Genomic DNA, 27,873 nt, shown 5'->3' on the forward strand with positions numbered 1-27,873 from the left:
AACCCACGTAAGCACCCCCCCAAAAAAGACGCAGTTTTCACCCTATGCAGGCTGGGTTCATGTCCTGCAGAGGAAACAAAGGGGGGGGACCGGTAAACACTGACCTAAATTAATATAAGGTTAAATAGACAAAAATTAAAACTGTGCGAAGTCACTCAAAAGACCTAACGTTCATTAAGTTTGAGGTGAAATAATTTACAAAACAATCTCTTTGCCTGTATAATGTAAGTAGTATGTACCAGTATTGCCCAATTGATATCAAAGAAGCAGTTAGAAGTAATGAGGCCAACCTTAGCGAGAGCAGCGCAGTGTCACGGCTGAGAACTAAGGCGATCTGGAGGACTGAAGCAACACCTTAGACTCAATGTGACTGGGAGGGGACACTGCCAGAAAGGTCTGACTATATGCACTGTCCAACTGAAAGAAAACAGGATGGCCTCTTTGTCTCACGGACACCAGACACCACTGAACTCTTTACACAAAGAAAATATGAAGACGCATGAGTGGAGTCGACAGAAGATAACAGCCGAGTTGGATTGTTAATGCTCAAACTCCCTCTGGCCTCACTTTGCTTTGGTGAGACCTTCAGCCTGGTTTCTTGAACTCCAGGGTCTTGAGCATCTTCATGAGGTATATGTGCCCCTTGGGAAAAGGAAAGGCTCTACCGCTGGTCTTGACAGACAGGGAAAGAAGGCAAGAGGGAGGACTGTTCTTACCACCATACTGGACGCATGTCCATCTCGGTAACGTTACGCTCAATTGATTTGTCTTTATAGTTTGATTTCTTTTTTTGTCTTTTATTGAATAGCTTTTGCACTTCCCTTTAAACTTTACAGTATAATACACTATAGTGCACAATATGATAGCGAGCCACGCTAAAGGCCCTGGACTGCAGAGTGGAGAGCGAGGCAGCTGCACAGCGCTGGTGACGGTTCGACGCAGGAGCAAGGCCAGGAAGGGCCCTGCCGTGGGCAAGTCAACTAAACCCATGGGCCTCGTGGGGCAGCAGGCTTTTCAGTCCTGCCCTGGGTCTTTGGTGGGTCCCCCATCAAGGTAGATCTTGAGCGCCTTCTCCTTGCGAGGGGAGTAGTTAACCCGTTGGCCCGTCTTCAGCAGCCGGCTGCTCTCCTTCTTCATCAGTTCGTTGCGCTCCTCCTCCGAGAGCTCCATGGGCTCCTCCGTCTTGTCTCTGCAGAAAACACACTGGTGTAAACATCTGCAGAGCATCTGGAATGTTGCTTTCCTACCTGCACTACAACAGTAACGGTGTTGCGAGACAATCCATAACTGGTTTTGTTTGTAAGCCCAAAGTCACTAACCTCTAAGTGACAAGATTAATATTAAAAAGACTTCCCTCAACTCAGCAGTGAGGTTCTGTAAAAATCTGGGCTATCAAGATACATTAAGAATAATTTAAAATGAAAGCAAAAATATCTCCAAAACTTCAAAATTTGGTGAAGACTGATGACTGACTCAAGCAATAAAACATTCTTCAACTTGTTATTGATCACCACCACTGAGGAGAACCAGACTGCAACTCCTATTCAGTTTAGGTGCTCTTTCCTGCTCTCTCTCAGTTGGATGTGTCAACTGGTTGCAAAAAATTTAGAAAATTGAAGCATGTAAAATGCATCTTAAGTAAATCCTGAAAGTGTTTGGACCTTCAAAAACCCCATAGCTAAACCACTCATGACACAGGGAGCAAATAGATTTGGTTTATCTGGAAGAAAAAAAAAAAAAAAATCCAACTTCAGTTGTTAAAAACCCAAGCACAAAAATGGCATCATTTTCACAATCCTGAATATTATTCCTGGAAACTACATGGAAAAACATACAACCTTGGTAACTCAGTAGTGATGAAAAAGTTCATGCTTTTATATTCCCTGAACATATTCCATTAAGTTTTGTTTGCATTAGTGGGATATTTTTGGACTGTTGAAAAAGGGCATCAAGGATAAAGTGAAACAAACCTGTAGAAAACCACAGCACCATCATCACTGATGTACAGGGGCCACACATTGAGAGTGGACACTTTGGGATTCCAGTCTAGGTCCTGGTTGATCTCCAACACTGAAATGTCACAAGGAAAAGTCCCTCTGCCCTGAAGGAAGACAATTTGGAAATGTTTGAGAGCAGGTAACGTTCTGGAACAGAGACGTGTATCATTGCTGAGGCTTGGGATAAACCCATATTCAAAGGGTCCTAATGCAGGGGTGTCCACTGCGTGACCTGCCGTTTCATGTACGGCTGGCAAAAACCATTTAGAAAATTTTTTACATGCTAACATACTATACAGTACTGTACAAAAGTCTCAGGCACTTAGATGTTTCACAAAAATATTTGTTTTAGCCAGCTATTCGTCTTCTGCATTAGTGTCAATGGGAAAGAACATTTTAGATTTCCAAGCATTCCTTTTGCAAAAAGTTACAGTATTACAGTAAGGGTTTTGTATGTCAAAGAAAGAATACACACACAGTTTGAAACCACTTATCCCAAGCAGGGTTGTGGCGAACCGGAGCCTAACCTGGCAACACAAGCTACAAGGCTGGAGGGGGAGGGGACACACCCAGGACGGGACACTAGTCCATCACAAGGCACCCCAAGCAGGACTCGAAGCCCAGGCCCGCCAGAGAGCAGGACTCGGCCAAGCCCGCCGTGCCAAGCGGTTGTTGATAAGATGGTTACTAAGCTTTGTAGGAAAGTTTATTAATTAAGATCATTGTTTTTGGAAGCACTCTCACTTTACAGCTTTTTCTTCCCTTAAGTGCCTAAAACTTTTGTACAGTACTGTACATTATTGCATTACATGATACAAAAAAGTATTTTAATGTCAGCATTAAGATTCAGTATGGCACTGATTTTTACATGCAAGACCCTTGGAACGGTTCACAATGATAGAGGCCTCTGGTGGAAGGGGTTGGACACCCCGTCCAAGATTTTACTCCCCAAATATATATAAAACTCTGACATACCTTGGCAAATTCTAGGTTTTCAAGGGGAATTCCACTCAGTTCACTGAGCTGGAAAAAAGATATGGAAATTGAATTATACAAGAATTCTACCACACACACACACACACACACACGTCTGACAGGTAGCCTCCACACGTGTAGTTGAGTGCAGACCTTTTCCTTGAGCTCATCCACACTGCTGCTCTCCAGTACAACCTCCTGGAAGAGCTCCAACTTCATGCGGGAAGGTCTCCACTGGCGAGTCAGCACCGCAAGCTGGGACATGGACTTCATTTTTTCTGGCTCTGGAGAGAAAGTGAGTATGTTCATGGAGCAGCCATCAATGGGAATGCCTCTCATTGTGAAGGAATTGCCACAAACAATGTCACGGGAGCTTTCAAACACTACTCTGGTCTGTCAAAAACGGCCTGCACAGTACCTAGAATTCAGCCTTCAGTATACTAATAAGAGAGATCAAATGATGCAAGAGCAGAAAGTAATCTTTTGAAATATTATCAGTTATTTACCTGAAATAAAATTATGTCATCTCCAGCAATACACAAATCATTTTAAGAGCTACTGGAGTAGCAAATATAAAAGAAAACAAATGGTACCATCAAGAACTTCCAGGAAGACCTCCCAATTACTGGAAATATTGATGTCTTCCTCATAGACATGGTAATCCAGAAACACTGTGCCCGGGTTCTTCCATGTTTTCTTCCTTAATCGGAATCTACGGAGAGGTGTGCTTTTGTTAATGCTGAGGACACCAACCCTATGATGGCAATACAAAGCTAACCCATTAATACAGAAGTGACACTAACCTGTCAATACTGAGGTCCAGCTTGCACTGCTCTCTGAGCAAGGGAAGGAGCTCCTCCTTAGACTGTCTTACAGTCATGCCCTTGGCAAAGACAGCATCCACCAGGAACTTACACGGCTGGGGAGGAAACAGAGAAATAGGCAACATCATGTACTTCACTTTTTCTTATAGCTTCATTTCTGTAACTGATCATTGCTACATTAAGTGATGTTAAGTCAGTTTCCAGAGTCCCACAGAGTACTGAAATGGTACTGAGCAAAAAGTCTACCACTGCTGGTGGAATCCCATATCTGTTCGGTTCTACGTACTTACCTCAGGGTCATTCACTAATAACTGGTACACCTTCACTCGATACTCGCCCTTCTTCAGTGCTCTTCCCAACCGAATGGTTATCTGTGCCAAACAAAAAGGATAAGGAGGACAAGATCCAACAGTGATATTCAAAAAGTAATACATGTTGGGGCTTTTAAGTTCTGATAGTGTCATCTTCCATTGACAGACTGACCTTGTTGTCATCAGAGAAGGAGGAAAGTGTCTCATTTAGCCGTACGCTCTCAAACTCCTGGTTGTTGGCATAAACCCGGAAGACCTTGAACTGGGAAGATGGGACCCCCACAAAGGGTTCCAGCTTCTGCTTGAAGGTTGCCAATGTTATCCTCTTATCGACATGGACTAATAAACCTGGAGAGACGAGGGAGAATTATGGCCACATACCTTTTAAAAAAAAAAAAAAAAATAATAATAATTTCACAAATGGATTAACTCTGAATTAGACCAGAAGGTTTAATTCTGGTCAGATATGAAAAATTCCATCTTTATATTTATTCATTGCTTTTTCCAAGGCAACTGACTTAATTTACTGCTGCAATTCTGGATAAACATACTGTTCAAAGGTACTATATCAGGAACAGGGATTTGACAACACGGTGAGAACTAAACCACCTGCTCCTGCCTTTTTGGCAATAACCTTTAGAATGAGCTATTTGGGAAGAGATCTTAAGCAGTGATGTAAACTTTTGCAATTTGACCCCTTTATTGCCTGATGAATTCATAATCAAACCAATCAACAACTGAAAACTACAAATCAATGGGGTTATTCGTTAAACTAAGAAAGAGTGTAATCAAGTGAAAACCACAATGCAGTAACATTTTGTCTTTGCTCGAGTAGAATGCTTACAGCAACAAAGCCATGCCAATGCATGGCTATCAGACATTTCAAGCTGCCAGTCAGGAGACTCACATTTATGGCTGTCTCCAGAACCATCCTCTTGACAGTAGGGCTCTGCCCGGAAGTACAGGTACTGGGCTTCGCCCTTGCTCTTTCCACTGTCGTCATATTCGCTGTCGGTGCCCGAGTCCTCTTCAGCTGTGTCCCACGTCTCTTTGCGGGCCTCGTGGGCCTTGGAGCGGCGGCTGCTGGTAATGCTGTGGCTGTCCAGGCCATTGGCCAGCGGAATGGGCCCGCTGTCGGCATTGCACAATGTGTCGCTGCTGTGACTGGAGCTCAGGATGTCACTGTCCATGGAGCTGGTGCTGCGATCATTGTTTACGTCCGAGTCCGAGCGCTCCTCTGATGGGAGCTGGTTCTCCGGGTCTGAGGCAGTGCCGCTTCCACCAACAATCTGAATCCGGTTTTCCAGCTCCCGGTTATCAACAGCAGAAGCAGATGACGCCGTGGACACCTCCTGGGACAAAGAGTCAGCATGCTCGACATCACTGGTATTCTGACTGTCACTGTTGCTTGAACCCAGATCCTGCTGCTCCTGCTGCTGTTGGAGGGACAGGTTCTTCAGCTTCTCTGTGCTCTCCTCCAATATAGCCTCCACAGACTTAGTGCTGCTCTTAGTCCCTCCGAAGGAATCCTCCGATTCATCACCCACTTTTTGGTAAGAAGTTCTATTGGCCAATAAGCCAGGTGACTGCTCAGGCAGGGAAACAAACAGTCTAATGGTGTTTCCATGGCGATCCAGCAGCTTCCACAAAAGTGAGTCAGTGAAAGTGACTTGGTGATCTGCTGAATCTGAGCTTTCCACAAAAACCTGGACACAAGGTAGAAGAACCAACAATAACATCAGACACACTTAAAGGAGCACATTTGAGGAAAGAATTAAATTTTATTTAATATTTTAGTGCAGCAAAATTAGAACCGCAGTGAAACCTTGTTACTCCTGAAGAACCCTTCAGCTTTCAACGTCTTGTTGGGCACATAGAGGAGCCGAAGGTCATTGTAACACCTCTCCAGGACAACACGCATCGTGTCTGCAGAAAGCCCCGTCGCCTGTAAACGTCAACATTTCCATCACAACAGCTCGCTGCTTCCACCAGAAAAAGGGGAATTTGCTGAGTGTTTCTCACCGAGCGTGTCAAACCAACGTCATGGAGGTGGCTCCCTAGGTAACCATACCTGAGCAATCAGCTGTTTGAACTCAGCAACAGTCTGGTTCAGGTAGGCCCTGACGCTCACTGGGGAGGCGATGGTCTCGTTCTTCAGGCTCACCACATGGACCTTCACCATGACCTCTACAGCAGAGAACCAGTCAGCAGTGCAGTAAACCTGCACAGCACTCCAATTAAGTATCAAACAGCAGATGCCCACTAATTTTACGTATAGTAGGTAAACCCCTCATACCAGTGACAGCACAGTTTAAGAAGAAAAAAAAAAAAGCTTTAGTCTTCAACCCTAACCCTGGAAGACTACAGTATTTGAAGAACATCATTTCACATGACCATTTAAGGGCAACATGGTGGCACAGGGGGTAGTGCTAGTCTCTCACAGCTCCTGAGCTGTGGGTTTGACTCTGGTGCATTCTGTATGGAGTTTCTATGTTCTTCCCAAGTTTGTGTTGATTTCCTCTGGGTGTTACCTCCCACAGTGCAGATACATGTGTTTCAGGTGAATTGGTGACTCCAAATTGCTCTTAATATATGTATGAGTGTGTGTGTGTGTGGGACAGACAGACTGCACTGCAATGGACTGGGGTCCCATCCAGTATTTACCATGCCTCATGCCCTATTCTTCCAGGACAGGCAAAAGAGCACCACAACCCTGCATTGGACAAGTCATTACTGATAATGTATGAGCATTTGACTGAACTGAATTTTCCCCCATAAAGTAATTTTGTCTTCGCTATCCTTGTGCAGATTATTTCATGGGGGCCCATCAAGGAACAAAAGGCAAGACCATCATATAAAAAATTCTTTAGCCTTAAGTCCCTCACCTCCTGGTTTATAGGTCTGGAACACCTGGTCAGGTCGACGGGTCTCCAGCAGGAGGTCGAACATGTATGAGGACTTCACTCCGCCCAGCAGCAGACCCATGGGTGTGTCCTCCTCCCCCTCATAAGAGCGCTCCAGGTACTCATGAAACTCATCATACTTGACCAGACGGCAGCAGTCCAGTGGGACCAAGCCTTCCAGATCCATCAGCTGCACACACACAGAAAGAGGGCTGTGAGACCATTTACGCAAAGCCTTTGTTTGTGAACCCAATACCCTACCTGTGGAAAAACATCTGTCCTCAAGGTACTTTAAGAACCTCCCCAGCGCATTTGGGCAAAACTAATTCAAAAAAGGGAGTTGGCAGAATATTTATTGTGACTCTTATCTCAATAAACTAATAGCCTTTCATACCAATAAAGCAAATGCACTTTTCTCTTAAATTACTGAATTTTAAGTTTGCACACTACGCTACATACAATGATTTACCCAGCTGGGTAATTTTCACTATCAATTCAGGGTATGTACCTTGCTCCAGGGCACTACAGGTCTTTCATTTACACCTTTAGCTGCCACCTGCTGCCAGAACATGACAAATGCTTAGAAATTGATCTGGGCACCTTGTACGCCATCTCCACGGCCTCCCTCAACGTCTTGTCCTTGTGTACCTCCAGCTTGTTCTCCATCATCACCATCTTCACCGGATGCATACAGAGCAACTTGATCTGTTAGAGCCGACATATACACACACACACCCAAGTAAGGTGACGGAAGGCAACTGGTGGATTGGCGGGGGAGAGAGGGGGGGGGGGGGGAAACTTTCCCCATCTTGTGCAATATAAGCGAAATGCAAGAAGCAGCACCTTGCACGTGTTGCGCTCAATCTCCCTCTGCCGTTTTTCCTGCTCTTCAGCCTCCTTCTCCTTCTGGACCAGGCGCTTTATGTGTTCAGGGAAGTTTTCCGCATCTAAAAACTCTGCAATAAGAAAAGGACACCCACTATCAATGCTGCCATCAGGAGGCAAGTTGAAGGCACTAACATGACATTATTTCTGCTGACAATCTAAAATCAAACATCTCCAGCATTAGACTGTATACCACCAATTTCAATTTTGTACACCTTCCTCTTTTTTTCCATGCCATTTTGCATGAACAGGTTTGTAACAATCACATGATGTGGACAACTGATAGCGCAGTGGTTAGATCCGCTGGCTTTGGAGCCAAAGGTTGCAAGTTTGAATGTGACCCAAATGTAAACAGTGTTTTTCAATTGCTTACTTGCATTCCTTGAAGGATCCTTCAACCTGTAGATGAGCATGTATGCGTTCGTAGAGCTATGGGAAGAACACAGGGCCCAGTCAACATGGTATGAAGAAAGATGTTGCTTTTTAACTCAACTGCCAAAAAAACATTTCTGCAGACACTGAAACGTTCAATTTTTTCCCTCATCACCACAAACACAAAGGACCAAGCACAATGAAATGTCACCAATATCAGTGGGCTTTTGTTTATGTGGTGATAAAGGTCCCCTTGTCGTGACAAAAGAGGTTCGCACAATAAGCCACAGGACAAGCTCACATTTGAGAAACTGGGTCAGGAAATATTGCACTTGCAGCTCCTGTTGATTTCTGTGATGCTGTGACTGCTGAATTCAGCTTTAACACCAGAAGAGGATGAGAAAAGCAAACCCTGATTCATTAATGGTTGTGTCTTTGCATGTTTTTGCTCCAAGCACTCCCCAATAACTTAAAAATCTCACATTTTACTTTTGAAAGAGTAATGATACTGTTTAAAAAAAAAAAAAAAGTTTAAAAAAGTGAAAAAGCTAAATTAATTTTAGGTCACGTTTAAGAAATACCACATAGTCCCCGCCTTGTGTGACATCATTACAGCACTGCATGCTTCATTCCCTTATCACATATATACTTCACAATTGCTTATCATACTATAGCAACAGGGGATTTTATTATTAGCATTATTTGTTACTAACCAAGTCGTGTTATGACACGTGTATTTATACTGCAATAGGTCACTGTGTATAACCTATAATGTCCTGATTGTTGGAAGGAGTGGTTACTTTTATGTGAAGTATTTCTGGGCTTTGTCTTTTGAAAAAGACAAACATATAAGCATACATTACTGATTGCCAAGTGATTGTGTTTGACCAAGGGAACACACTAAATCAATGGCCAACATCACAGCCTTTTGTCAACTGAGTCAGATGCCAGGAGGACCCATGATGCCACAGCCACTGACCTGGCAAAGGCACTGGAGTAATAACCCCTGCTCCCTGAGGATCCGCCGTATGTCTTCCGGATGTCCTCCTGCGTGATCTGTGCAATGACACAGCCAGAGTCGTCAGTACCACAGAGAACTAGCAAAAACCCAGAATGGTGAACTGGCCACAAGAAAGCAGCAACTTCTACTGCTCATACTTTGCGTGAACTCCTCCTATTGTTTTAGCCCTACGATTTCAAACATTAAGTTTATATGTAACAATACATCAGAAGTTAATAAACTGAAGGACACCAATTTCATCATGCCTGGACACGTGCGACTGCTGATGCTGCGGTTACCTTGCTGACATGCTGGTCATTGAAGCTGTACCACTGGCCATCGCTGAAGGACTTGATGCAGGCATAGTAGTGGCCACCAGCTGCACTGCCCGAGTGCACCATGACCGAGAACAGCTCAAAAGTCAGCAAGCTCTGATGACACATCACATCAAAGCATGAATACAAAATGAATACAAACTCATCCTCTAGGAGATCAAAATTCAACACGTTTTTATAGAAATCCAAGAGCAGGTTATTCTACGCTGCCCGCAAAACTTGACGAGTCAAGTTTTCATTGATATAGTACTTGTTGCTTTGATTGTGCAATCATGTTTATGCATTAGTAATGCACACGCTATCCTCCACATTTCAGTAAAAGAAAAAACTATTGAAGCATTTTCTTAAAACTATATTTTTACCTTGAAGCTACTTAGAATGTGAGGGGTCTAAACTAAAGTACTTGACTTACGTCCAGGATCCGTTAAGACCTCATCTTGAGTCACAAATCCCAATCATGTATAAGGTCACATGGTCATATAAACAGTTACACAACATAGCATTCATGCAGGTTAATAAGGCTCTGCTACACTAACTTCAAACATAATTAAAATAATACACAGTCCAGTATTATATTTTCATACTGGACTGTTTCATTTCTAAATGTCTTTTCTTCTTTCTGCATCATGGACACATCTTTGCTTGCTAGTAACTTTAAATAAAAAGTAACTTTAATGGAGTCACAAACGATGTTCCGTAATAAAATTTTGTAAAAAATGCAGTCGCTGACAGACATATTGACTGAGTCAAAATGAAATATGGTGCCTTGCTGCAGTGTGGCCAGTCAATATTACTCCAGATTGAGCAGTTCCTAGACATTACTAGGATTACCTGTATGATTATTCACTAATTTATACAGCTGGGTAATTATGACTGTACCAGTTCAGTTAAGTACCTTTATCAAAGGTAATATGAGCAGGATTCAAATTCGGGTCCTTGGATCTAACCACTCCACTAAGTACAGCACCATAGTAAAGTTTCTAAAATATTTCATTGATGACCCTGATTAACATGAGAGGATGGAGTACACTGATTTTGAGGACACAAAGCTCAGAGTGAGAAGTAGCAGCCAAAGGTACCTTTGGCTTGAGTACCCTCTCTGTGCTGCTCGCGCTGTCCAAGCAGATGCCCTCATCCACAGCATCGTCTGTAGAGAAGTCATTGCTCATCTGGTCACTGTGGCAGCTGCCTTCATTCTCTGCTCCACTGTCTGTGCAGCTCTCTGTCTGGGGAGACTTCTTTCATGCGGGAGTGGAAGATGAAGGGGAGTGTATTTGAAGGAGGGAGAGGAATACAGTATAAACATGTGTGCACATCACATTTGATTTCAAATAAAACTTCTTGGCATACAAACACTTCAATTTCAAACAAGATCACCTAATGTGTTAGTGTGACAGAACATGGCTTTACTTTGTTCCTCTCACTTATCTGCAATTTGGCACAGAGCAACAGTATAACACCTTTCTTGAAGGTGACAGACAATTTTATTTTTGTAAGGTTAGATACTTGGAGTAGGATTCCAACCCAGATCCTTTGATTGCAAAGCGACAGCTCTACTCACTATGCCAATTGTTCTGCTCTCATTTACACAAAGATCTTATGTTGCTGATTTTTGGAACTAATGCGTTAAAACTGATCAAGAATTTTTGGTAAAAATGCATCTCACTGGAGGAGATTTGAACACAATTCATTCATAAAAACTTTGACCATTTCAAAAGGCCTTGACCTATTGTTTTGTCCTTTTGCCAAAAGTAAACACTTTCAGCATGTCAATGTTGCCATATTTAAAACAACAGTGTAAAAAAACACAGGTAAGATGAAAAATGTTCATTTTACCCTCAGAAAGCTGTTAAAAGCATTAATTAAATGAATGCCCTCATACCTCATCTTCCACATCGATGAAAGGGCTCATGTCAAGCTCCTCTGGGAAGGTCATGCGGTCATTCAGTTTGATGCGGTGCATAGTGGTGTAGTCAAAGTCAAAGCGTTTTAGCTGAAGTGTCAGTAGGTAGGGAAAGTGTAGAAACCGCAGGCCCTGGAGGAAGAACGGAGCGATAGAAGCGATATACACAATAAACAAACATCTAGCTGCAGTACTAACTCAAGGAGAAGAAAGGGAAACACCCCACAGACTAAAGAAATTCAACAAGGAACAAACTAAAAATTCTTGCCACCTTAAGGAGCCTGAAGCAATATTATAAAAGGTACATCTACAATGTTTCTCAAAGCACCAACAGTACCTCCACTGTCTAAGAGCTTCTCGGTGTTAAACATCTTGGAACAAGCTGTACTCTGTAGCTACACCAACTGTGGCAAGACAATGTGGATCTTTAAACAAGACTACATTACTAGGGTACGGGTTCTCGCCTTTCGCGCATCGCATTTCTTCTTGCAGCGCTCACAGAAGTACTGGTTGGGCCCATCAAGCGTCTCCGGCTGTATGAAAGCCTGGAGGGCCTCTTCCTGTTGAGCACAATGCAGCAGGACAGTAATGAGATGAGGACAAAAATAAAAAAGTAGCACCAACTACCCAAGTAGCACATCTTTCTTATCCCACTTTTAAGTTCTCTTTAGCACTTCCCCAAAGCAACTTACAATGTTAGGTCAGTACACTAAAATACATATTATTTACATTACATTTACATTTATTCATTTAGCAGACGCTTTTCTCCAAAGCAACGTACATCTCAGCTAAAATACAGATTTGTGCATTACATTGAGAAAGACATAGATGCAGCCATGTGATTAAGTAAACCTGGTGTGTTAGTTTCCACTTGAACATCGGTGCATCATCGCTCAAGAGCTTTTTTTTATAAGGTACACAAACATTTACATATAATACAGGAGTAGCGGCTGTGTAAAGGCTTATCTGGGGATGATCATAAAGTTAGGGTGCACCTATCTATATTAGCGTGTAAGCGACAGAGACAGTGTGCTCCACTGATGTATGGATGAGTGACCCATTGAAAGTAGTGTATCTAGCAGTGTAAGTCACTGCGGTGAATAAGGTGTGTGGGCTGATAACACTACAGAGTGTTCACTGGAAGTCACTTTGGAGAAAAGTGTCTGCTAAATAAGTAAATGAAAAGATTGTATTTGGCTAATTTTTAACTTTAATTCAGGGTGGGTTCCAAACTCAGAGGGTCTACAATGAGATTTGAAGGTGGAACCTTTCGAGGACTGGCAGCTCTAAGCATATTTCATCATCACAGACAAGCAAATACAAGTTTTAGAATGATTACTGTACCAGTATCTGTGTTCTCAGATGCATACCTGTGGGTCAGCATTTTTAACACATTTTTAGCAGTTACATCACACTGCTAAAGTGACACTAGGATTAAAATGAGGCAGGGGAGATGGTCTGGTGAAGACTCACCACACTCCCAAAAGCCTGGCTGGCCCCATAGGGCCGAATGACCAGCGGGATGTCCAGGTAGGTGTCGATCCTCCAGCTCTCGTATCCACACTCCAGGCAGCGCACATAGTCCTTCAGTTTTCCCTGGTAGAGCTGATTGATAAGGTCGGCCTAGGGGACATCGGAGACATCAGGCCCACATGGACCAAAAGCCCTTACAGATCCAACATCGACCATGCTGGACTTCTGTTTACCATCACCACAGTGTGGTAAGTATTTACATCCATAACTTAATTTTAAAAAGGCCCACAGTTGATAGTGACATGTCACTATCAGCTTCATACATGTCAAACACCTCTGAATGCATTTACACTGTTCCCCCTGCACAGGAAGCAATATATCAAATATATGAATTACTCATTACATTAAGTAAAATTCAATTTAATGAAATAAGTGTGGACAAAAAAAGATTATTAATTTAATAATTTAAGTGATTATAAGCAAAGGACTGCTTAAGCTGAGAAACAGTGAATCCATATACTATAATTCAACATGGACATAACTGGACTGCATGAACTTGCGTTAATAATCAGGAGTAGTTCACAGTGGATGCCTAAGAGGGTGAGTTTAATCAGATACCTGTTCGGTTTGCTTCCATTTCTGCTCCAGAGCATCAAACATAACTCTACAGAGCTCCTGGACATCGTGCTGCTGCCAAGCTGAAAGCACAAATTATACAGAAAAAACAAACTCATTCACACATACATATACTCACAGTCTGTCCCTGCTGCTACTGATCCAAAAATTCTCTGTGTGTAACGAAGCATTTGAACAGTCTCACTTCCAGTCAGCCTCGTGCTCACCTTCGCTGCTATCCCAGCCGAAGCTACGAGTCACATCTGTGGTCTCGATGGCACGCTTCTTGCTGGTCTGCAACAGGACAAAGAGCCTCTGGAGCTGGTAAGGGATGCTGGTGACTGGGTCCTCTTCTCCTTCCTCGAACTCCCAACTGAAGAAAACCAGGGGAGACAGCCTTGAGAGCTCACTTCTCCGTAGGAGACAACAAGAAAGAGGAAAGGGGGGCCACTCACTTATAGAGCGCATTTCTGAACTCCGGAGTCATAAACAGGGTCTGCAGGAGACTGTTCAAGTAGCAGGTCATTGCCTGGTTCACCAAGCCCACATACCCTTCCAGGGAAGACAAGAAGTTTCAAATTTATCATGATGCATTCTGGGAAGAGGAAGGAGAATCTTTTCACAGGGTTGGGCCTACCTGTCTCCGACTTAAGTATGGAGGCATAAGAGTAGCTGCTGTAGTCGTTGCTACAGCCCACAATGCCGTCTCGGGGAAGGGGTCCTATGAAGCGATCCTGGGTGTTGTCATCCAGGCCACTGCTGTCCACCGTGCCTGACTCACCCTGCTCAGGGAAGCACACACCAACATTGTTTACGGTAACAGCCTCAGCCAAGAAGGTGCACTCCAGAACAGAAACGAATTATATGGTCCTCTCCTTTCTGAAACGCTCCTTTTCATGTGGCACAATGCAAGGAGGGGAGCTGATCCTACATCCATGACTGTCAGCTGTTACCAGTGCTTCTTATTGCAGTTTTGGCAGTTAGCAAGCTGCAACCCAACATCATTCCAACGTTGGTCTCCCGAGGTCACCCTACCCCTGCCAGTCAACCAATGCCAATTATGACCCACAGATATAGAGCCCAAGTATGACTCAAGACAGCTTCCATAGAAATTGCACTACAAAGTACAAAATCCAGCAGTCATATGATACTCTGGACTGCCATGCAGGTGAAACAAGGACACATTTAAAAAAAAAAAAAAAAAAAAAAAAAAAAAACTGGGCATATTGACAAAAGCATTATGAAAACATCTATGAAGTGTTGAGGAATCAAGGTTACTTTCACATGCTACGCTGCCAGTTCCACTAAACATCTCCACTTACCGATGCTAACTGAGGCTGCTCTCCATCTTTGTCGGTGAGCTGAAGGAAGTTCTTCTTGCCAGGCTCAAAGCCTGAATCACTCAGTGGCATCTCACTGCTCTGGTCCAACACAACCTGAAAGGACAGAAGCATCTGAAATAACTCCAGGGACAACCGACAAGAGCAAATAGCATGTTGGGTGCAGTGCAGGCTTGGTTCTAGTGAATTTAAACCCCTGAACATGTACATGGCTCTGTTGTGCCTTACTGACTGAAAGCTGGCAGTTAGAAAGCTTATGTGACAATTTGGAATAGTAAATCTTTCTCAAGATCTGGCTGTGCTCCTGTGGACCCACACCAGGCAGACTGGAGAAAAGTATATGCTAAATGAATATATGTAAATATACCCCACTTCAGTTGCTCCAGAGTGGCATACAAATCAGGACTTTAAAACAGAACTACATTCAAACTTCTCTCAGTTAACAGCTAGGTGGGAAAATGTTTTCTCTACATAAAGAAAATTATTTGTGTAATTAAGAATTTCACTTTGGAAAAAAGCACCTACTAAATGAATCAATTTAGAAAGTATAAAAGCACCTGTGACTATTACGCTCCAGTTTGTTCTTTAGACAGGCTCGGCACAGAAGGTGATGCGCGAGTGTATACACACACACAGAACCACCACAATTTTCCATCTGACTGGCAAATTCGAATGTTGACAGTCAAGCTGAGCATTGCCAGTTTCTTCAACCACCAATTTTTCTGCTGGGTCCAGTTTACATTGGACAAGGTCACCTGGTACAGTCAGTACCACATTCACCTAAATAAAAATCAGTCTAAGCTTCAGTCAATGAAAAATATAACACCAGCACAATATCTGTTCAAACATTTCAGTGCAAGTAACAGGATTGAAAACGCTTTATTCTGTTGGCCTCAAACTCCAGCGCAACTTGGACCGAGGGCTTAATCCACTAACCTACTCAGTTACGCAACTCTGGGTGTTGAAAATGGCACAGGACTGTGACAAGGGACTTGTTTCTATAGCGGCCAAAGCTACACAGTCAGTGAACTCAGGTTTAGATACACTATTCAACTTCTCCATCTTCAACCATCACACGTAATTAATCACACTGCTTTCTTCACAGAAAGTTATACTTACGCTTATACATTAATCTACTTACAATTATTTAGCCATATTTACAAAAGTTACCCAGTAGGGTAAGTTTTAGCATATCACTTCAAGGTAAGCACCTTGACTAAGGGTGAGGACACTAACATCATGGACACATAAATAGCACTAGAAGTTTGTATGTACATTTTTATTCTGCTAACTTGATTCAGGAGCCTTTACTGAGTTTTTTCATAATTCAAAATTCAAAATTCAAATTCAAAAACATCACAGCATGTTCTGCCTGCCCTAGTTTAGTTTGAACATGTGGGGGCTATCAAGCGGATGCTGGGGTTCTCACCATGTCTGTCATGTTACCCCATGCCAGGTGAAAGGAGCCGTTAACGTAGCCTGCCTTGAGGGCAACGTCCTCAAACAGCTTACTGACGGTGGTGGATGCCGGAAGGTTGAGGGTCAGCCGCTCATTGACTGTTTTGGCGTTGGTAGTGTCCTGGATGATGCACAGCACTCTAGGCTCCTCGCCGGCATTCTCTATCTGAAAGCCAGGGGTTAGAGGGTGGGGGTAAGAACAAGGACTTGGTCAGTTGCAGACTCAAGTTAATCGTTGTTCTGGAAATAGCTGTTTCCCTGATCGCAGCCCTGCCACCAGGCATGCACAGGACGCCAGCTTAAAATAAATTAGTCAACTGAACAACACTGACAAGCAGGCAAAGTGTATCAAGCTAAAAATACAGAGGTTAGGAAAATCAGCAAGCTCAAACGCTGTCACAGATGGTAGCCAAGACACTGGAAAGTGGAGCACAAAGCTTGTGTAACGCAGAATTAATATAACCTCCTGCCGACCTTGTTGGGTTAAGCCTCTGAAAGGCACGGCTTAAAATCGGTAAGCTAGGAAGCACGGGTGCAGGCCTGCGAAATGCGGCACAACGATGCAGAACCACCACACATGGGATGCCACTGTGATGGGCATGCTTATTAGTGATGCTAACAGAAGAACATGGCCCAACATGCTCTTTCAGAAGAAGCCATGAATCTATGGCATCTCAATAACCTCAAGGTCATCTTCACCCGTCGGACATTTCAAACACAGCCGGCAATGTGGATTTGGGAACCCTCCATTAAATGCCACTCGTTCTCAGTGGTAACAGAGGACGTGGCTTTAATCTGCATTTCTCAGACACGGAGGGGGGGGGGGAGAAATGGCCTTGTGTGATTCAAAGGGTTCAGCACGCTTTAGGGGTCTGGTTCTCTTTTGTACACACAGACGTGGTCTAGTACCATTTCAGTTCCTGGTCTTGGGGAACAAGCTGAACTCACCTAGTTGAGTCAAAAAAATTCCTAGTAACCAAATTCAATGCTCCTCTGATCAGAGCTTATTCGACTGCCATTGGAGTGAAGTGGCCAGAACCGGACATCACCCGCAGCCCATGGAAGGCAGTATCTGTTGTACAAACAGGCCACTGACACCCAAGAGCTTAGCTCGTATGTGCAGTACCAGTAAAAACTGGGTACACACTTACTGGAAAGTAGTTTGGTCTCAAGGTATGCAGTTACATTTGAGCAGAAAACCAGCACGTCTACCTGGCTCTTTTGCAGCAGCTCCCCACAATCTAGGATACTTGGGGACACTTTGTTTTCACTCTTCTGTCCAGTCCAAGCCATACAATTATTTTAAGGGATTGGCCAGGTACTGTGTTTAAGTCACTGGTACTGTATTTATTAAACTTTACTAAACTTTTAACCCCTTGAATGGCTGAAAGTTAATATGTGGTAACTTGGGGAACATCCATCTCCATAGAAACATTTTACAGCATCTTAAAAAAGCATCCCAAAAAACAGGCAGGAATCTATGTTCTGAGAAAACCAACCTTTACTATTTCTGAAAAACAAAGGTAAATGTCAAGGCCAAATTTTAAGAAATTATTTAAGCTTTTGAGGCAACTACTAAGAGCCCATTAACTTCCTACCTAGTGCTTTTTTAAAGTACCCATGAATCATTTCTCATTGGCGCCACAAATGATGGACATGCACTGCAAACTTTAAATTTTCCGTTAGCATTTCCATTAAACTAAGTTACCTGAGAGAGTTATAAAAAAAAAAAAAACTGGACAGTGCAGTTTGAGCTCCACTCAGGTCAAGGTGGATATGACACTATCAGGAGGGAAAGGGTAACTCTGGGGCCCATTATGTTAGGAAGTTACATCGCAGTGGCCCACAGCATGCCTTCACAGCAGCATGCACGCACACACAGCTCCCATCACGGAGCTACCTGGGAGAACTTCTTCTTCATCTCCTCTAAAATAGTCTGTCGACAACTCCAAAACATATCCTAAAACACACAATGGTTACAAACACAAAGATGAGAGCTGTTAAAAAGACAGATCTGGTATTCAGTACTGTGGAGATCTACAAATAGAAACCATGGGTTTCCTACAGAGCTTCTGTGAAGGGAGATCATCTAAAGCTCGAGTGAATACAGCTCGTTATCATTTTTTCCCCTTCTTTTTAAACTTTGTTAATATCAAAGAGAACTTGCAACTGGTTACTGGTTAGACACCTGACAAAAACCTAAAACAACAATGAAATCTGACTGAAAGGTACAGCGGACCGGCAATGTTAATACAGAGAAGTGTATTATCAGATTAGAGGTATTAACACAGATAATAACACTGCATGCTGACGCTGAGGAGCACACAGGGAGTCCTATATGCAGTGCAGGGATGCTCCTCTTTGCCCTGGGTTGGGTATGACCTGAATGCATCACGGAGTGGGAAACTGAGGAACTGCAGGCTAAGTTCGTAACAAAGCCACATTTTTACACGCTTTGAACTCGCTACCTGATCAGGTCACGTCCGCCATCGCTTTTCAGTGAACCTCAACCATTTAATGGAAATGACCTTTGGTAAGACATGCAAACTCTCCATGACCCAAGTGTGTAGCGACAAACGAAGAAGTCAGCTGGAACACCGTGGAAAACAGAAAGCGACTCCATTTTAAGTCCGGAACCAAGATCCCTGCTTTCTGTTGATTCACACAACACATCCGGCATCACAATGAAAAACTTTAAGAATGATGTATTACCTGTTCTGAAGGCACTGCATCAGAAAGCTTCTTCTTTTTCAAATTTGACATCAAATTTAAGATGGTTTTCAAGTTTTTCAACATTTATACATCTACTTCAATCTACCTTCAAGCCCACAAGAGGGCAAGCAGAGGCTGAAGGTAGTCGGCATAAAGCAGTCATGGACCAATAAAGTCATGGGCCTTGCGCTGCTACCTACTGTGTATGGCTAGCACTGTACACAAAAGTCCAAAGATTGAGGGGGAGTGAGGGAGGAGAGGAAAAAAAACAAAAAAAAAAAAAAAAAAACTTCTGTTAAAGCTAAGAAAAAAACTGCCTGATAGAGTTTAGCTAAAGAAATACTGTACTGGTATTAAAAAAAGAAAACCTTCAGAGCCTTTATTCCCCTTCACCTTTGAGCGAGAAAATGAAAGCGTCTCTCCACTTCCTTGTTTGACAGCATTAGCTGCAGTGTGAAACACGTTCTGCCCAAGAGCCAATCCACACCCACTTCCTGTTAAGAAATCAGAGGTCGACGCCACACCTACTGGGCCCTACCTAAACTACTGATTCATTGATCCAGTGAACACACCACCTCCACTATTAAATATCTCTCACCTATAGCATCATGTCAGGTAAATATAGATTCTCATCTAACACAGGTAAGGGCTGCCCAAGACATAAGAACCCAAGAAAAAGTCAAAATTTCACATTTTCAGAAGAGCTCTTGGTTCAGTTTTGCCACACATTTGAAATTTAGGCAACACTCCTATACAGTGTCACTAAAATAGTTAAAAAATAAAACATCTCAGTGAATGACTTGCAACAGACAGACATCAATAACCTTCAGGTGGTTTCCCCCACAGGTGTTGCAATCAAGCAAGGGTTTACAGTAAACTAAGCTTTCCAACTCAACTGTACTGCAGCTTACAGCAAAACAGTAGATTTCAAAAAGATCATTCTTGTGCAACAGTAAAACAGTAGCCTAGAAACAAAGAATTTTCAATAAAATAAAATTTCCAAAAAAAAAAAACCACACACACTGATCTCTAAAGTAACTGGTTGTCAAATTGTGTAACTTTTTCAAGCCACTACTGTTAAGGCTTAAGACTATAAACGCTTCAACCAAGGTGACTTTCCTCAACATACAGAGACACTAAATACAGGAGATGTAATGAAAGAAAGGAAATTCAAAAAAAAAGCATCACCAACAAACAAGTAGGACCACACTGTTTTCAGAAGCACTTCACACTTTCTTGGAATGCTGTCATACAGGTTCTCAGCTGTGTTTAGAGGGTTTTTGGAGCATTCAAATAGGTAAACCTCCTGTTCTTTTTGGAATGGACACAGTGGAAATCTGCCCTATACTCTATTCTACAGCTTGCCAAAAACTGCTCAATATTAAGAGCTAATGTGTGGGAATGGCATGGAAGACACCTGAATTTGTCTTGATGTTCATCAAAGCAAAATGTCTAGCAGTTAGTAGGTCAATGAACATCAGACTCTTGGAATATGGGGCAATTCTGGACACCTGGAAGGCTACAGGAGTGTTAAATTCTTTACACAAGTAAATCAACCAGCACATATCACCCCACATCTACAACCACGTTTAACCTTTGGAAGCAGACAATGAGCCAAATGCATCTCTCGACTTTTTCCTCCAACCGTAAACCCATCAGAATGAAACAGAGTAAAAGACAAATCATTACTCCAGTTCTGCCTTTTCTGCGGATCACCCTTGGATATAAATGGTTTTAGAAAGGCAGCCATGCCATAAATACCAGTGTTGTGAAGCTCACAGTGTACAGGTTTTGTTCATTTTGTCCAGACCAGGTCACAAAGAGTTCATTTCTTTGGTTAATTTATAATGCTGTAATTGTGTGCTCTGAATTCATTTTAATTGTCCATGTATGCCAGCACAGAGTTGCAACATATCTTTTAATATGTATTTTTATCTGTTGACAAGTAATAAAACCTCCACATTAGAGTCTTTGTATGCCTCAAAAAAGCAGCAAAGTTATTTCTTCCATATTGAAATAACATCAACATTTTCTTCACATTTGGTAGCTGTTCTGCCATCTGTAAATTCACACTGCTTCTACAAAATCCTTTAGACAAAGACTAAGAAAACAATTTAGGGGAAATTTGAAACTCACAGTTGAATATTTTCCAGATTTTTCTGTGGTACATCCTAAACCAGTTCAGACAGTACTGCTTGAACAAGTGGTTAATATAACTAACATAAACACTGGTCCTTGGTCAGTCTATGAACAAAGAATGAAAATGAAAGTTTGTGCAAATTTGATATGAAATTAATCAAAACCCTCTCAACTACTCTGAAACATTAATTTAAAGTGCCGTAGTATAATGTGCTATTTTCCTTCTAGCACGATTCAAAAACAATGCCAGAATGAAACACAGCAACCATCTGCTACTAAATTCCAAAAGACTAAAAATCTTAAGTGATGAGTTGCAATTTCATTTGCATGAGTTTTCCTTAACAGACAGTTTAAGTTTAATCATATTGTACACATTCAAAAATCACTTTTTCAGACCACCAAATGTACATGAGCAATAAATCCAGGTTACAAGTAGTAATTTGTTAAACTAGTCTTTCAATTTCATTGATACACACTTTCACGCTTTCACTTTTTTTTTTTTTTAAATATGAAACCAACCACAGAAATTGGAACAGTAAAGCACCCTGGGTGCCCAAGTGTTTGGCCTTGAAGGCCTTAATAAATCAGGCTTCAAAAGTTAATGTGACCACCAGTAATATCAGAGACATCTATTTCATAGCAAAGCACAATACTATTAAATTTTATTGAACGAAGATAAGATTTTCCATTGTCAAAATAAGCTTCACATTCTGTTTATAGTCTAGTTCAAATTTCTTCATTTGCTGTGCTGTCATATTTTCATTTGCGTCTAACACAGCACAGCAAAAACACAAACAAAACCTGACAGCTGCAAGTGCTCTGTGTGGATATCTACACTATGCATTACTAGCAGCATTTGTTTAAGTGCAACAACTACTGTAACAGATTAATGGATTTTAGCGATGTATATTGTGATGCAAAAATTAACACATCTTTCCAATGACTCAATCAATTCCTGGTCACGAGAGTTAATAAGACATTGCTGCATCAAAGGGTCACATCTAGCTAATATCTCTCTAAACCAGACATACCATTACAGCTTTAAAAAGAATACAGAGTAAGCAAACAATTTAATCACAGAGCTCTTTGTCATTTGTCTTGCATGAAGTGAGAGTACATGCATTTACTCTGCTGTGATTCATAGTGCAACCAAACAAACCTCCCTATAACTGAATATTGAGCTTGAATTCATTATTAAAAAAAGATTTAAAATTTCACAAATGTTAATTTCAATCACTGCCTATGAGGAATGTGCAAGCTTGGTATTCATGCCTTTTCCTATACATCCTAAGAGAAGCATTGCCCTGCAGTAACCAAGTTGTCGCTTACCAATAATAAAAGGCCTCTGTAGCTGTTATATTACCCAGACTAGTGTTAACTGTCATATAAAAGTACACATTGATTTGTTTCATATGGTGGAAACTAACTGTACTTAAGACTGATGTGTCTGCATCCAAGTGTCTCTCTCTCTCTCTCTGCTAATGTAATGTACACATTGCATTTTCTATGAGATGTAGGTCGCTTTGGAGAAAAGCGTCTGCTAAATGAATACACGTAAATGTTGCACACCAAGGAATATTAACCCTGCGACAGCTTTTTGGAATGGTCGATTTAGATCATTTTTCCAGTATCTTCCCCAAGAGATGGTCATTTGAGCCCTGCTCTCTGAGTGCTGTCAAAACAAGGCACATAAACAGGCAGTAAGAAAATAAGGCTCTGCTAAAGCAGAAAGAGCTGTGCCAAGGGTAAAAGGACACTATAATCTCCAGAGCTCCTCTTCTTGATAAATTATTCACACCTTTGATATATCAGACAAGTTTAAAGCTCTGATCCAGGACAGAAGGATGAAGTTCAACACCAGAACTAGAGAACGCAGTACCAACAGTCGATATTACTGATGAGGTTCTCAAAAAACAAGATGTTTACTTAGAAGATGCAGGACCATTAAAATAAAAGGAGTCACAACAGCTGTCTAGACCTACAACTAGGAACCAGAACAGAATGACCTCTTCATTGCCAACATGTAAAACAATTAAATTATCAAGTTGGCATTTCTGTTTTGACTGAACCAAAATTATTCAGCAGTAATCACTGTGCCCATATGAGCAAAAAGGCAGGGTTATTTACTGGACTTTTGTGTAAGTAACTTACATTATGAAAATACAATGCTAAACGCTTGAGTGCATGCTGGCAGTAAAGAACACAGAAGTTTGGCAGTGGCAGACATGTCTCCATTTGTCAAACACGCTGCCAGCCATAGAGAGAATGCTTCTTGCCATCGCCATTAGGAGTAAGACTTGGAAAAATAACAGCGAGAAGAGTGTCATTACATCCCAGAACTGGCTTTCATCATGTTCCTGGTATTTGCCAAGGACCCCAGACCAAACTAATACATTAACTGTTCATACTGTCAATTTGATATTCATATGACGAGGACCACCCCAGCAATAAAATCCAGGATTATCACATTATAGGGCAAAAATGGTCCTGATAAGACTGGATTTTTACACAATATATAAATGTCTAGTACAAAGAAAACAAAGTAAATGATATCTCATTGAGTTTCAGAATATATGCAATATTTGACTGTTCATTTTAAAAACAATCTCTTTCTTTTAAAATTCTCTCTCTCACACACACACACACACACACACACACACACACACAGAAACAGTTTGTCCCAAGTGGGGTCGCAGCAAACCAGAACCCAACCTGGCAACACAGGACACAAGACTGGAGGGGACACACCCAGGACCGGATGCCAGTCTACCAAAAGGCACCCCAAGCAGGACTCGAACCCCAGACCCGCCAGAGGCACCCCCTCTTTTAAAATTCAACATACATAAATGTCTGTCCTGAACATAAGATGACAATTAAAATACCCAAAAACAGTAGTTTTACTTCAAACGCCCAAAGAACTAACAGTAAGCATGTGCCGATGAAAAGGAGGCACTTCAATTTCTAATTAATGGAGAAGCTTCTTTATGACCTAAAAGATGCGCCTTCCACACCAGTCAGGGCAGGGACTTCCTACTCAAAGATTTTCAGTAAACGACATTGGCAAACAAACAATATTCAGTACTACATTAAATAACTGAACATTAAACACTGACAATGTGTACAACCTGAAATAAAGGGCATATCTATAAATGCAGGAACAACCATGAATTCTTAAACCACTACCCTAAAGAGAGCGCGACAGAAGGGTCACCTATGGCAGAAGGATGCAGAATACTCCTCCACATCCAATCAATGGACAGCGAGAGGCAGAACATGTGAACAACATCCCAGGACAAGTGTTTTCATGAATTTTGTTAGGGCTTCATAAGTATTGCATTTATTAAATACTAACAACACTAAAAAGAAAAGCCACAGGAAGTAACAAGTTTTTTTTTCCCCCAGAGGTTTAGCACTTCAACAGTCTTTTGTACAAAGAGGTTATTACATAAGAACAAAAAGCACTGGCCTATTTGTGTGAGCTAGAAAACTTGCTACAGCTACAGTAAATCAATACAGCTATGCTGACACACAGTATGTTAGAAGTTGGTCGTCATTAAAAAAAGTAATAAGTACAATAACAACTTGCAAAGCCAGCTAATAAGCACACATACTTGTGAGGAACGAGTCTGAGAAATAAATAAGCTATTGTAATTCAAAACTGAATGCGTAACTATTCTCGGCTTGTCAATCTGCAAATATGAAGTTCTGTTCATCAGAACACATCTCTATGATTTGAAATAGATTATATGCTGGCCAAGGAATGAGTTAAGTATTTTTGCACAGGACTTATATGTAGTGTTGAGACTTCTCTGTGTGCGTGCGCACTTTTTTCTTGTCTTTGGTTCCTAACTTTGCCTTAAGCTGTTTATTTGCCAAGCTCACACACATCAAAATTGAGACACTTTCTCTGTTGCATCTGAGATCACACATAGGTGTTTCATTTCCTTAAGATCTGCTATAAAGGAATTTCAATACAACTCAATTATCCACCTGCTAGATTTACTAGTAACACCCAAAACAATAATTAAGGTCTCCCACTTCTTAAGAGCAGTGACATTCAAAATCAATAGATCTAATAATTAAGATGGAAAATGGGATTGATGAAGACTGGTACAGAAAAACCCCTTGTCAGCCATGTGGAAAAAAAAAAAAAACCGCATTACAATTACTGTAACAAATAAATCAAAGTCATTTAATTCCCTATTAAATATGTCAGAGAACTCAGGAGCTTTTTGTATCTGTAACACACAGACCCTGTAAGTGTGCATTATTTAAATAGTTCCTGGCTTCTTAGCCTCATTAAGAGTATTTGATCTAACATCCAAAGAGTGTGCTTTCCACAGCAGCCTGTCAGTCTGGCTAATTTTGCATGGAAGTGTCACATTACAAAATTACAGAGGGTGTCACTTGTGTGCTAGACCATGAACACAGATTTTGTGTGTGACTTTTACTCAATAACCAATCACTAAAACCAAAACTACAGGTTTAGGTCTCACTCTTCCCACTTTTCACCTATAATGTAATTTGTTAAACGTTGCACAATGGGGTATACTATTATTTTACACCAATCGTCCAAGATTCAGTAGTAAGACAAATAATTTAGTTGTTATAATTATATTAACAATTTAACAAAATTTTAAAATCATATACACACACATCTGAAGAAATGATAGCAATGTTAATTACTAAATGCGTAATAACAGTAGTATAATCCTTCAAAAAACATATCTGCTCTTTAGAAAAATCAAGTATGCTTATCACCACTGAACACAGGTCTATCAAATGTATGAGTGTGATATAAATTTGAATATTGATAGGTCAGTGATTATAAACAGACAATATCCATAAAATAAGATCTGCTTGTCTGCCAAAGCACCATTTAGAATAGTACCTTATGTGGACCAAAAAAAAAAAAAAAAAAAATGAACAATAAGTAAACTGAACAAGGCACCTAGTGCATATCAGCAATAATCTGGATCAAAATATGGACATATATCTACTGTTAAACACATTACCTGTTAAATTAAAATGAAATTAAGGTGTAAACTTGCTGGGACAGGTTTATAACTCATCTAAAATGTAAGCAGCTTTAAAACAAGAGCAAAGTAATCACTGATATCTTGACTAGTTTACTATAGTGAAAGCAATTGTTTCACCCTGTACTAAAAAGTGTCAGGTAAATATCAATGAAATTAAATACTTGGAAAGAGTAAAAGGACAGAATTTGCTCAAAACTAAGTAAAAACGTGTTGAAATGAGCCTTTACCTTTGTCTTACTGATAATGGTGCAATTTCAAGGACAAAGTTTCAAGTAAAAGTGGTTCTTGAACTTGGAAAGATCATGTCTTCAACGCAAATGTAACAAACCACATTCAGACACTTCACTTGTTTCTGAAGAAACGACGAGTGAGTTATTTACGACTCGTTTCCAAATTAACAACTTAAGTTTCGACAGAAAAAATAGGTTCGTTTGGAAATGAGCGTAGGCAGTGACTTTCTTGGACAGATTGTGTTTTAAGACGACTTATGTGTTATTTAGGTATTTAGAAGGGGCGAATTTAGCCGTGTTCAGTTTAGAAATGAGCGCACCGCTGGACATTTATTGTAAAAAGGGTAACTTTACCCTCTTATTCCCGGGCTTTAGTACAGGTATCTTACGTTACGTCAGGCCTCTTGTTGACTGTTCACTGCCCCCGTGACACACACAAAAAAAAAAAAAAAAAAAAAAAACATTTCGTTTTACTAAAAATGTTCCCAGCCGCCGCTAGGCGTAACTCTTTTACCTAAGTTAATTTAAGGTTTCCGACTTTTAGCCGTGTCGCCCGTGTTTGCTCAGCGAATCTGGTGCCCTTTGTTGTCCACTCTCTCCACCGCGGTCTCTGCCCTCTGGAAACGAAAAAAGGCCGCGCTGCGAGTCAGTGTCCCCGAGGCCGGCGGCGCGCGCTCACGGGGCCACGCGGCCCGCTCCACGCGTTTCTTCAACGCTACCGAAACGTCACGAAAGCCCCGTTACTGGTGCCTCAAATCCGTCGCCTGGCTCGTCCTTCAACACCGAACTAGAGCGTTAAGCCCGCTGTCCAGCGTTCCGGCCCTCCACCGTGGCACCACCGGGACACAATGAGACGGACGTCGTTGGCGTTTCTCAGCACTTTGAGCCAAAGTTAAGCTGCTTTTTCAACGCACTTCGTCGCCTTTTTCAGGATGACCGTTATCACCGTCAACTCGTCCGCCCTGAAAGCCGCGCCTGTCGCCTCGCGCAAGGGAACAGATGGGGAGCCCGATAGGGGCCGCAGCGCGGCTTTCTGCGCGCCGCCGATAAGCTCACCTCTCGCGGCACGAGCTGCGTCTCTTCGCCGGGCACCGTCTCCATTCGTGCGGCTTAAACGGACATCGACCCGAGCTCGTCTCTCAGCGGCGCTGCTGTAAAGCAACGGCAGCGGACATCGTATCTGGAGGGGTTTATTTTTTCCTCAGTCCGAAAAAACAAACGCGACAGGACAATATGACAGGGGGAGGGGGAAAACAAACTCGCGAGCGAAGTGGCGAACACTTTCTCTGCTGTTAGCTACAACGCCTAGCCTGCTAGCTAGGACGGAGAGTAATCAATGAGGGTGGGAGGGGGGAAATATGG

General features: G+C 41.9%; 1 protein-coding gene across 6 annotated transcripts; it reads right to left on the reverse strand.

Moving 5' to 3' along the window:
• Window positions 1–781: 781 nt before the first annotated feature.
• usp47 (ubiquitin specific peptidase 47) lies at window positions 782–27,835 on the reverse strand. Of its 6 annotated transcripts, none has more exons than XM_018752642.1 (29): window positions 27,568–27,835; window positions 18,292–18,351; window positions 16,363–16,557; window positions 14,916–15,029; window positions 14,231–14,375; window positions 14,049–14,145; window positions 13,821–13,966; window positions 13,597–13,676; window positions 12,979–13,128; window positions 11,970–12,065; window positions 11,485–11,637; window positions 10,682–10,837; window positions 9,567–9,698; window positions 9,247–9,323; window positions 8,269–8,324; window positions 7,854–7,966; window positions 7,611–7,715; window positions 6,993–7,200; window positions 6,179–6,294; window positions 5,933–6,052; window positions 5,015–5,813; window positions 4,280–4,455; window positions 4,087–4,167; window positions 3,776–3,891; window positions 3,566–3,684; window positions 3,126–3,256; window positions 2,973–3,020; window positions 1,971–2,101; window positions 782–1,189 (listed from the first exon to the last, which is right to left on the reverse strand). In XM_018752642.1, the coding sequence occupies exons 1-29, from the start codon at window positions 27,610–27,612 to the stop codon at window positions 1,015–1,017; spliced, it is 4,140 nt and encodes a 1,379-aa protein (XP_018608158.1). In that variant the 5' UTR covers window positions 27,613–27,835; the 3' UTR covers window positions 782–1,014. The 6 variants fall into 6 exon arrangements, with proteins under 6 accessions (XP_018608158.1, XP_018608159.1, XP_018608157.1 ...); XM_018752643.1 differs by having other exon boundaries at window positions 10,697–10,840; XM_018752641.1 differs by having other exon boundaries at window positions 10,682–10,840.
• Between the last annotated feature and the right edge of the window lie 38 nt (window positions 27,836–27,873).

The sequence above is a fragment of the Scleropages formosus genome, chromosome 11 (assembly GCF_900964775.1).
Source record: "Scleropages formosus chromosome 11, fSclFor1.1, whole genome shotgun sequence".
In the NCBI taxonomy this organism is placed as follows: Eukaryota; Metazoa; Chordata; class Actinopteri; order Osteoglossiformes; family Osteoglossidae; genus Scleropages; species Scleropages formosus.